Source organism: Juglans regia, chromosome 16 (genome assembly GCF_001411555.2).
Source record: "Juglans regia cultivar Chandler chromosome 16, Walnut 2.0, whole genome shotgun sequence".
In the NCBI taxonomy this organism is placed as follows: domain Eukaryota; kingdom Viridiplantae; phylum Streptophyta; class Magnoliopsida; order Fagales; family Juglandaceae; genus Juglans; species Juglans regia.
The window spans coordinates 20,824,519-20,837,182 of record NC_049916.1 but is presented as its reverse complement, the minus strand read 5'-3'; the positions used below and the strand labels follow the sequence as shown (position 1 = coordinate 20,837,182).

Sequence of the window (12,664 nt, the reverse complement as noted above, 5' to 3'; positions counted from 1 at the left end):
AGTATATTACTAATAGTAATATAGTAGTAGACTATAGTATTATTATAAATATTAGTATTAATTATAGTGATTAGAATAACTATATATTAATATTTGTTAATTTTTATAGTGAGTTTAATTTATTATAACTATATTATTGATAGACTATAGTGATAGTATTAGTATAGTAATTTAGTATTAGATTACTATATCATTATTTTATATGTGATTATTTAGTATAGTGATTTATATACTAATTTATACATAGACTTAAAGTATATTACTAATAGTAATATAGTATTAGACCATTAGTATTAGGTCATAAAATGTAAATTGTAATTAATATAAATCATATACTAATATATATTAGTATTACTAACCTACTAATGTCTTTTGTACTTATAAAAAAAATATTGAGAATCTATTAGGCCATCAAAATTTAGTAATAATATTTGAGTGATTTTCTTTCTGTTTTGGTTCTTACTTCTTATGATAAAGTGTTATTAATAATTTTATATATATATATATATATATTATGTTTAAAGTATATGATTAATTAAATTTTCATGTTTAAGAACCAGTCTGGTCCGGGCCAAAATGTCCGGAACTGAAACTGGATTCGTTCCGGCCGATTTTTCAATTCTGAAAATCGATTTTGGACCGGGCCTGTCTAGACTGGTTTTTCGGATTTTTTTTACACCCCTAGTGAGGTTTGGATGAAGAATTAAGATGAGTTATGAAAGTTAAAAATCAAATAAAATATTATTAAGATATTATTTTTTAATATTATTATTGTTTTGAAATTTGAAAAAATTGAATTATTTATTATATTTTGTGTGGTAATTTTAAAAAATTATAATGATCACATGAAATAAAATAATTTCATTATCCGAACGAGCCAATGCTCAAAAAGAATTTAGAATTAGTTATGGACTGATTGATTGAATTAGGATACGTTTGAATGCCCTATTTTAATTTTTAATAAAAGAAAAGGGACAAAAACTCCTATTAAATTATACTGCAATTTGCAATACCCTCCCAACTCTCAATTGTGTCAAAAAATCCTCAAACTACCAAGCAATTATAATATGACCCTTTTTTCCTTACAAAAATAAATATTTAAATATTCAAAGAATTTAAATTAATAAAAGTTTTAAAAAAATTGCTCTCTATTTGTTGTGTTTATATATATTTGTTTTTTTTAATTTTTAATTTTTAATTTGTATCGAGGATATTTGTGTCGACATTTCATTCAAATGTTTTTTTTCCCCATCGAATATCCTCAGGATAAAAATTCTTAATATATAAGGTCGTGATAATGGTATTATTTTCTGCATAATCACAAACTCACTCATTTTTTTAGAAATACTCAAACACCAAATTAGGCAAAATTACAAATGCCATCAAACTCAATACAACCCGAGTAGACTAAAATCAATTTGAATCAACGGATTAAATAAGTTTATAAATTAAAGTAGGAAACGTATTTCTTGAACAAATTTAATGATCCTCAGCCCCCAACTTTCTTCAGTTTCTCCTTATTGTTCTAATTCGTCGATTAATTTGTATGACCATCCTCTTCGCCGCGGAGAAGTGGAGGGATGGCTCACATAGGAATATTGATCTGAATATCAGTAAGAATGGCCATACATCGGCTGCAGAGTCATTGAAGTATGGGCACAAGGGAGAAAGATGTGAATTATGACCCCAAAAAAAGCACACTGCTTCAGTGAACTCTTCATGTAGCAGCTAGTTTATGTTGGGTTTGACCTGTACGTTCGAGAAAATATTTAGCTGCAGCAGCAACTAGTAACATTAAGCTTACAACACCAATTTTAACTGAAAACAATGGACACATCGATTCCTTTCTCTGCTTGCTTTCTTGCGCGACACTTGAGGTGGTCACAGATGGGGTCTTCAGAAACGATGAATATGAATCAATTTCTGCCCTTGTGAGTGCCGGTTTCAATGAAGCCTTTACCGTCTGGAAATGACGATCACACACAACAGTGGCGGCAATATTTTCCCTCAGAGCTACAATTCCAGCTTCCCTACACAGTCCTTCCAGTTCAGCCCCTGTGAAAAGCTCAGCATCTACTGCTATTCTTCTGAGATCAACATCGTGGCTCATTTTCATGTTACGTGTATGTACACGAAGTATCTCGTACCGAGCTTCCAGATCAGGTGGTGGTACATAGAGCACCTGAAATTTCATCAAAGTAACAAGTCAACCTGGGACACTTGGCTAACTCCTGGAAATGTAGCTATTTAGCAACAGAGGGCACTTTGTTCTTCCCCCCGCTGTGGGGGACTAGAACTGACAACAGTATATCACACTAAAAAATTCCCTCAAAAGATTTTTCTTTTTTATTTGTAATTTAGTGCTACATCATGCAAGAAAACATGGAGGCAAACCAGATTCACCAACTCGCTACTAGGAAGCTCACAACCCCAGAGAGAGACTGACTTTACAAGTATAACGTTAGATATGCGAACAAAATTTCCTTACAAGATCAAAGCGTCCAGGGCGCATAAGTGCAGCATCAATTGCATGAGGACGATTTGTAGCAGCCAAAACAAGTATTCCCTTGAAAACAAAAGAAACAAATGAGCGTGTACTGGAATCACAAGAAGAAAGTGAAAGCTGTGTCCACTTTATCGTACATAAAATATTAAGGTCACTGGAAGATAAATAACCATTTGGATTTAATGCTCACTTTAGCTTCTTCTAAACCATCCATTTCAGTCAGTAGAGTAGATAGAAGCCTCTCTCCTACTGTGATGTTGCTGCTTGAACTCCCCCCTCTGCCATTAAAAAATACATATAGAAAAAAGCGGTTCTGTGTTTTGATTTTTTTTTTTACAAAAAAAATCGATGGCGTGGCCATCATGTGACAAGGCCACGTCAATGGGGCAACTTCATCAGTACACTTCAGATGGCAGAGTAGCAAGACTCAACTTACAATTAGTCAACTATTTTACCACTCTATTTAAAGTGAAGGGTAGTTAAGTAAAAGTGGAATTAGTTTTTAATGAAATGTCACAATTACATTGGTTGATTTAAACTGAATTGTAAAATAGTTATAAAAGAGTTATAGGTGTATCGTTACCCAACACATAAACAGACCAACTAACATCGTACTTAAGCCTGTGAGTCGTGAGACCAGACTAGCCAGAAACATAGCAAAAATCCTTATCCCCATCAGAAACCTGGGTTTTGGAATTTTGTGCACCTACTGCCAGTATCCAACCACCTAATTGTTCGGGTTCCATTTCAATGGGCAAGCACATACATGTATATTAGGAAAATGATTTAATATTTGGTGCCCTTGAATCATAGGGGTTTTCAGGAGACACAAGTAATCAGAGTGATTTCATCCTATCAGCAGGGTTCTAGAATCCTTGATAACCAATCACAAATGCTCAGGTTTGTGTTTTTCATGAGTTTAGACTCCGCAAAGCACACCCCGATACTGTTTGGTACATGCAAACTTCACATTAATGTCAAAACCTGAGGTCAGTTCTTTGAGCATGTACATACAAGACAAATGAATCCTGATTGAATATATACTAACCGCTTAGCAGCAACAACGTCAGCTTCATCGAAGAATATTATGCTTGGTGCGGCGAGGCGAGCTCTCTGAAATGTATTCCGCAACAAAGCTTCTCCCTCTCCAACATACATCGAATACAATTCTGCACCACTGTAACAACCATAAGCCAAACAAAAATCAAATCATAATCTGGTAAAGGATCAAATGTCAACACATATTGTAACAACTAACAACATGCATTTCCTAATTACAGCCCAGCAGTCCCGATGATATTCCAAGCAAGCACCATAAATTTCCTAATTACACTCAAATGCTCCTGTTTACTCAATGTACCCTATGTAGTGACCATGAAAAGTCTGAACCTCAAGGAAAAAAAAGAAGCTTGGGCAGCATGAGCTGCAGCTTTAGCAAGGGTGGTTTTTGAGCATCCAGGAGGTCCATGCAGAAGAATTCCACGCACAGGAGATATCCCCAGCCTCGAAAATGCAGCAGAATGTTTGATAGGCCACTCGACAGCTTGCTGGAGCTTTTTCTGCCCATGGATAAGGAATCCTTACAAATCCCACGAGACTTTAAATGCAAAACAAGAAGTCTAGGATACAAACCTTCAAATCTTTTAATCCCCCAATATCTTCCCAAGTTACCTTTGGGATTTCCACAGTAACACCTCTTGTTATGCTTGGCCCAACTATGGATTGTGCATGTTTCCAGTCTCCCATTGTTAAGCTGAGCACGCCAACACTTCCATTTGCATCAGAAGACTTTCTAACTGCAAACATGGTAGCCTCACGACATAAAGCTTCCATATCAGCTCCAACATAGCCATTGCAAGATGCAGCTATGGCCCGTAAATCAACACTGGGATCCAAAGGAACCTTCTTTGTGTAGAGCTGGAGTATTTAACACAAATAATGTTACAGCCTTGAGCTGATAATAGTGTACTTACCTATCATACATTCTATTAGACTAGCCACAAATAAAGGCAAAATAAATTTTCACCCTTCCAAGTCCATATTTGCTATCAATTTGGTTCCTGCAATGGCAATCCCAACCCTAAAGTTACTGATGATTACCATGGCCATTTCTGTCATTATTTTTTTTCAATAAACAATTCCATCAACATGTTTCATTATATGACTATCAGGTCTATATCCAGTTCATAAGATGAAACAAATAAAAAAGTGGAGAGAATTCTGGGGAAAAAAAGATAGAGATAGAAAGAGACAGAGATTGAAGGAGCCATGATGAACAATGCTACAAATCATCCATATACGCCTACCCCCCCCTCCCTCCTCTTTATTTGTTTATCATTTTATCTTACCAATACAGTGTAGCTTTCATGGTCGTGTGCAGCATTATGACATTTAACAGCAGCATATCAAGGAAAATAGAACAGAATGATAAAATTGACAGAAATCTGAAATTTTACGATTGAGATTGCCAAGATTAGAATTACAGAGGCCAAAGTCCAGCACTTTTAGAAGCTGATGTTCAGGGACGCTGCCAAACAACAAACCAGGGATGGCTTATAAATTTAGCAGATTCATGATTACCTTGAGAATTTGAAAGCGCTCCTCCTCAGTAGGTGTAGTAACTTCAATTTCAGCATCAAAACGCCCTGATCTTCTTAGTGCAGGGTCAATTACATCCACCCTTTGTACATATAATAATAGTTAAAAGCAAATCCAAAGTTTTAGGCAAACAGTGGAAAATTAAAAATTAAATAAAATATATAAAGGAACTGGAAATTAGATGATTTTTTTATCGATAAACAAAATTTTATTGAGCATGAAATAGACAAAAGCCTGACTATACGGGACAAGCTGGAAATTATATGATACTAAACCTCTAGTAGTGTTAGTTGAGCGCACTATTAGCAAATGAATAGCTACTAATATCGGCAAAAGATTAGCTAGGTAATTAATTAGTATGGTCTTCACATGGAATTTAATGGAAAGCATCAAAAGTTTAAACCACAACAATATAACAGTTATATCCGTCAATGAGCATGCAGGACAATGTACATTTCAAATTTTCCTTTTTATTTTTTTTTTGATGACGGGGGAATTACCCCACGGCAGAGCCCTTAGGACTCACCCATCCATGGAACCTAAACCCCCCAAGAGACTAGCACAGCAACCCACCGCCATGGTCTCCCACTTAAATTGCAGTTTGATCCCAGGGGGAATCAAACCTGTGACATGGGGCTCATGCACACAAGTTCGCCCTTACCCTTGGGCTACCCATGGGTGGGTTTTAAAATTTTCCATGCCATTCGATAATTGTGATTAGCAGGATCAATATGGATCAGAAGAAAAGCACAAAATTGAATTTAACTAGAGCTGGAAAGCCACACAAAAATGTGATAGGGAAACCAGCGTACATGTATTTCAAAATGACATCAGATATGGTCTTTAAGTTGACATCTAAATATATCACACGTTGATGAAGTAAAACTCGAAGAAGAAGTCTTATAGATATACAATAGTCAAGTTTCATAGGAAAATAGAGCGCAGAAACTATACAGATATGAGAGAGACAATAACCTGTTAGTGGATGCAACTACAACAACCTGTGGTACAGAAGTTGAGGAAGGTTTATTGGAGTCCATTAGTGTTAAGAGTTGAGAGGCCACCCGAACATCTTGCTCCCTTCTGCATTTGAAGTATACTTTATTGCATGTGTTGCAAATCATTATCAAAGGTTTACAACTCAGCTACATTACATGTTCCACATTACCTTATATATAATAGACAAGCATAGCCTATAAATTTGTTTCTGCAGTGTGCAGAAAATTTCAATGCAGATGTGCCCACACAGAACAGTCAGAAGAGAAGTATTGCAAATCATATAGAAATCATAAAAGCCTGAACTTTCGGCCTCAATAAATTTAATCAACATTTCATCAAAAATATCACCACGGAGATGATACTTACAAGCATAAGACACGTTTGGCTAGAGCTGAACAAAATTATAGTAATGAGAAAATCAATGCCAAGTCCAAAGGCTAGGAAACTCAGATGAACTCAACCTGACAAGGCCTTGACTGGCAACTCTCCTTATGTGCCCCGTCAGAGCCATCTCACGTCAAGCATCCCAACCCAAATTTAACAACAATAATCTAATAATGCTCCCCATGTTCTCAGAGCACATCTAAATTTCTCAATTTCTACACAATATTTACTTTTTCTCGTGTATTAATAGAAAGCACAATCTATGAAGTCCAAAGATTAAATGATGCAGTAATGGAACATCCATGTACTCCTTAATGCCACATCCATCTTCTCCATAACTTGCCTGGAATCACGACGAGGACAAAGTGCATCTATTTCATCGATAAATATAACTGATGGCTTGCCCATCACTGCCTGAGACGATGCCTCTGAAAATGCCTCCCGCAGAACCTTCTCACTTTCTCCAGCATGTGCTCTATGAACAGAATGCGGACTGCAGAACATACCCACAAGAAAAATTCAAAAATGATGAAACAGATGAATAAAGCATAAGGACATTAGTATAACCTATAATAGTTGAAAAATAATGAAACGATATAAAAATCAATTGTTTCAGAATCATCATAAACGGCAGTCTGCAAAAGTCAAAGCAAATAACAAGCAAGGTGATAATGCAGTACCTGATAATGGTTAGATGTGCACCGCATTCCCGAACAACTGCCCGCACCAAGCTTGTCTTGGATATGACAAAAATATAAAATTAGATAATATTATGACTTTTTAATATGCGGACCAAACGAAGCCATCATTTCGCCAACAACTATGAGCTACTCAGAGAAATTCAAGTAGAATGACCAACCTAGAAAGACGTATCATGTGGGGAAAAAAGGAGAATTTGAATTCAAAACATTAAAACCAAACCCTGTCATCACCATTCGCTGTGTAGAGTAACCCTCCATTTTTTTTTAGCAACAAATTCTTAGTACAAATCTTCAATTCGTTTTTCGTTTCTCCTTTTTCTTTCCAAGAACCAAATATAACTAACACAATTCGAACATACACACAGCACGCTACAACACACGGAAACGCATTCATTTTACCACGAATCCAATAGCAAAGCAGTAGGAAAAACATTCCTCAAACTTCACCGTAAAGCAAAACGCAAAGCAACTTTTTTTTCCTTTGGACAAATTAAATGGAAACCAACTTACAATAGAAAGTATGCAAGGTCGCAACAAAATACCTTTCCGGTACCCGGTGGACCGTACAGGAGCAAACCTCGGGGCCACTGGAAGCAAACCCAAAAACCAATTAGCACGAAACTAAAGCTAGTTCCTAAGGTAACCATCGAATACGGAATGAAAGATTGAGTGCGTTGTTGTTACTTTAAGACCGAGTTTCTGAGCTTCGCGAGAGTAATAGAGAGGGAAAGTGATGAGCTCTCTGAGAGCTTGGAGAGCTTCTGCATTTCCGGCAATTGCTTGCTCTGCTCTCCACCGGTTCTGGCTGTCGATGTTGTGGCTGCTGCTGGTGCCTTGGCTTTCCATTTGAGCGCCAACTGCTCAGAGACGAGAGGCTTTTGAGGTTTTATTGGGAGCTCAGAGGAATACACAGTTCAGAGTTGGGTCATTATAGTCATTTCTTACGTCAATCGAAATTTGGTCGGCACATAATTGCCTTATAAGTTATAACAAAAAAATCTTTTCAAACAAAAAAAATATGGAACGTAGAGTATGGTAGAGATTGTGTAACAAAATTCTAAGTTAGAACTCTTTTATAATTATAACTACGAGGGAAAAGTATCCGATTCTCCAATTATTTGAAATCTGAAAAAAAAAATAGAAACTAATATTTTCAAAACTTCATAGAAGGTGAGTGCTCGGACCTCGACGAGCGCAAAATACTAGTAGGTGAGCAAAAATTGCTCGAATCCATGAGCAAGCAAAGACTACTCAAAATCTGGAACGAGAAAAATTGCTAGAACGCAAGAGCGAGCAAAACTACTCCAACCCAAGGGCAAGCAAGCTCGCATAGTTGTGTTTAGGAGTGTAATTAGTTTGATTCGGTCTAATTTTGGATAAAATTTAAGATCGAACTAGTATGTATCAGATTTTATTGATTTCGATTCGATTCGGTTTGATTTTAATAAAATGTAAACTTGTAAAAAAAATCTATTTAAAAAAAAATTGCTTTAAAACAATCTGTTTTATTCCAAAATCTGATTAGTACAAAAAAAACTCACAAGATTGATGTTTAAAAGAATTCAGAAGATTGCAATATAAATGACAAAAGAAAAGAATTGCAATATAAATGCATGATCAGTAACCAAAAGTCAAATATTATATACCATATGTTGTCTAAACATACATACATACATATATATGGTTTTAATTGTTAGGGGAATATATGTTAGCTTATCCTGGATAAATCCAAATGAATAGAAGCTCTCTGTGCAATAAAACAAGTTAGCTAGATCTATAATTGGTTTGAAGACCAAGACTTGTTGAGACTGTTGAGGGCTAGTGTTGTGTATGGAAATGGACGGAGGGAATGGAACGAGTGTTACGTTGTAATATGTGCTGTACATAGATCTTCTCTCTATCAGTAATTATACGTTTGGATAATCTGAATATCTTAAAAGTGTTGAGAATATTTATAAATAATATTAAAATAATAATAATAAAATATTAAATAATAGTAATGAACCTTAAAACTTGTAGAAATTAATTCCTAGCAACCTCAAAATATTGTGCATTGTTGGGAATTAATATTTATATAATTATTTTACAACTTAATGTGATACTTTCGTTTCATTAAAAACATTATAATTTAAATTTATTTAAATTTAAATTTTACATAACTACCCTCCATTTGAAACAGGGTTGTAAAAAGAGTTAAAGCAAAATAACTTACCTCTATAACTAAATATGGGCAGCCTGCAATCTGAAAATTTGAAGGGCTACCATGCAAACTACATCAGATTAACACAAACATTTATGGTTGTACAGAAACCAACGCCACCAATAGCCACCAACGCGAACCGATCGACCGCGTCAGGAACCGGTGGAGAACTGGTCGGCATGCGGTGGAAATTTGAAGAAATCGACATTCAGCGGTTCGGTCCCAATTTGAAGTTGAACTGGACCTCTGAACTGACCGATATAATAAAACTTTTTTTGTTAAATATACCCTTATCGAAATGACGCCGTTCCAAGTTTAAGTGGAACGATGTCGTTTTAGTTAATAAGTATTACAACTGATAATAGAAACGACGTTGTTTGGCATTAAACCAAATGGTGTCGTTTTATTAAGAACGTAAGAAAAAAAAAAAAGTCTGCAACAATGCCATTCCACTTAAACTTAAGTAGAACGGTGTCATTTCGAGATGAGTCTTCTTCTTCCCCAGGCTCTTCTTCTCGAATCCGATCTCTGCAACTCTCTCTCTCTCCTATGTAACTCTCTCTCTCTCAATCTCTCTCATTATTCTCTCAATAGAACCGCCAGAGAACCGATATCGATTTTCACCCCTACAAACATTTATAAAAAGTTGCATCCAAGTTCATGAAAAACAACTAACACTTACATATATATACACACACATACATATACAGATATTACAAATCACTAGCTATATATAAAAGTCTAATTATGGTATGAGATATACACATCAGAGATTATTCCAAAGCTTTTTCATATGAGATATGTTTATGTTATAATTTATAAATTATAATATGAAATTATTTCATATATGATATATAATTATATATATTTTATATAAAAATTTCATATATAATTATATATTATATATAAAACTTATATATAAAATATTTTGTATAATATTAATTTTGTATAAAACTTATATAATTTTTTTCCCAACTGGTACGATCAGGTCCCGAAAACCACGAAATCGGGACTAGATCGAGTCCAGCCGGTTTACATAATACAAGAATAGATCCTAGACCGGACCGGTTCAAAACTGGGCCCACCGATCCGGTCCAGTCCAAACCGATCCTCTGATTTCCTAATTTAAACTTACACCCCTAGTTATGTCTGCTCCATAGGCGATGAAAGAGTGTTAAGACCCAACGACAATCAAGGACTACTCTCTTATGAATCCAATTAAATTGGGCTGGGCTTGGTAAGCTCCAGTTGTTATCTTTTATTTTTATTTGAGTTGTTAAAGTAGTTTAGTGGCCCATGGGCCTAGTTAATGTGAGTTAAAATTGGGCCATGGCCTTAGTTGGTTGCTGCCAAATTAAGTCATCATCTTCCAGTATATGAAGGGGAAAGAGGGTCCTTGTTTGGGAATTTGAAAAATTATTGTTGAAACAGTTTGTATTTTCTTTGGGAGGAATTGGGACCTTGAATACCCCAAGGCGTAGCCATTATCAGTATCTTCTTTGTTGTTAATCTCTTGCACGATTGTTACATTCATCTAGTATTATCTCTCTCGTGTTCTTGATCTCCTTTATCTTCTATATTAATGTTTCCTTCACTGGAGGATTCATTCCAAGTGGTATCTAAAGCCACCAATTCTTCAATGGACGGAGTAGACTTTAACAAACAGCAAGCAAATTTGCTACTGTTGATGAAAAAGATTTTTGATAAAATGTTGCACATCGCATAAATAATCAACTAAATGCAAGCAAATTACAAGGTTTTCATGCACCAAGTGCAGGAAACCTTCTTGGTTTGGGAAGACCAAGTTGCGAAAATGGAGGATGGAGAAGAAGAGGTAGTAGAGGTGGAGATCGCAGCAGTGCCCACGGTAGCTATTCCCACATAAATCCCTCTTCCCTATGTTCTGAAAAATCAATAACTGAAATTAAATTCTCTTCTCTCAGAAGATCAAACATTGCGACTGCGTCTTAATGAGGAAATTATTGAGTGGGCGTTCTCCAGGATTGCTGATGTGGAAGGGATAAACAAGATAGTGACAAGTGATCCAAGCTCGCTATTAGATAAGAAGGCAAGCGGTTTGGGTGAAATGAATGTGCTTGTCTTCGACTCGGGGAGTGGAACATTTGATGTCTCTTTCCTCACCATTGAAGATGGCATCTATGAAGTGGAAGCCATAGCTGGTGAATATTCTGGTAATAGGAGGGTGAATCAATTCTTTCAAGGATTAAAGAGAAATTTAAGAAAACTCCTCAAAAATCATGATAAGCGTCTTTGCTTAAAAATTGGGAGGAATTTGCTGGTTGCAGTAAAGGGGTGTCTCTCTTCTATTCGCTAGAATTTTCTTCATGATTCTAAATTGAGGTATTCGAGTTATTGGGCGTGGAGAGTCGTTCTCTTCTCTACTGCTCAGCTTGATGTAGCCACCAAACATGCGCTTTAGGAAATGGTGTTTGATGTTGAGTCAAAGTCAATGTTGCACATCGAGATGGCTAAGAAAAATCTTTTTATTCAAAGAGAAATAGTAGCAGATTCAAGCATCAATTTTGATGAAATTGTCGACTATGACTTTGCAGTCCGAGCGGCTATTTTAAGCGGTGAAGGTAAAGAGAAGGGGCAAGATCTGCTGCTTTTGGATGTCACCTCTCTCTCCCTTGATCTTGAAATAGCTGGTGGTGGATTGACTGTATTGATTTCCAGGTTGAGGCTAAACAGAGCATTTGTAAATGGAGTTATGGATCAACTCAAAGGTCCGACGAAAGAATTGAGAGAGAAACCATGGAAGAAACACCAAAGATCCGTGGGAGATGAAGCACTTCTTGGAGCTCTTATTGTGCCTGAGATCGATGTACACGGTGCCCTCCTTCCAAGTACGTATGGTTGTACGAGCAATGCACTCAACTTGTTCGATAAAATACTCCGGTGAGGTCTATGTTTTGGCATGTTGAAAGTCAAGGTGATAGAGAAATGGGAATCAAATTTCTTAGTACATTCTATTACAGTGAAGGAAGTCGATGAGCCAAAACCTAGTCTGAGGTTATATGGGTTTTATACACTACCCCTCCATCAAAATTTTATTCCCTCTTTAATGTTGCCGTTAAGAGACAACGTATGTTTTTTATGCCAAAGAACAGTTCCAATGAGAGTTTAACATACAAGGGTGCTGGTGCTAACCTAGGTCGCCATGGAACTTTCTGTATCATGCAGCTTGCACTTCCAGATGCTATATATATGGTTGATGCTATTCAAGGTGGAAAGATGCTTTTGAGAGCCTGGAAG

The 12,664-nt window shown here is 36.1% G+C and overlaps 1 protein-coding gene across 1 annotated transcript; it reads right to left on the bottom strand.

The window, feature by feature from the left end:
- Positions 1 to 1,704: 1,704 nt before the first annotated feature.
- On the bottom strand, positions 1,705 to 8,063 carry LOC108989351 (cell division control protein 48 homolog B-like). The gene is made up of 12 exons (XM_018962910.2): positions 7,873 to 8,063; positions 7,731 to 7,775; positions 7,168 to 7,223; positions 6,831 to 6,980; positions 6,080 to 6,187; positions 5,087 to 5,186; positions 4,139 to 4,423; positions 3,896 to 4,065; positions 3,555 to 3,683; positions 2,697 to 2,784; positions 2,489 to 2,566; positions 1,705 to 2,182 (listed from the first exon to the last, which is right to left on the bottom strand). Exons 1-12 carry the CDS (start codon positions 8,032 to 8,034, stop codon positions 1,718 to 1,720), a joined length of 1,836 nt encoding a protein of 611 aa, XP_018818455.1. The 5' UTR covers positions 8,035 to 8,063; the 3' UTR covers positions 1,705 to 1,717.
- Positions 8,064 to 12,664: the final 4,601 nt, after the last annotated feature.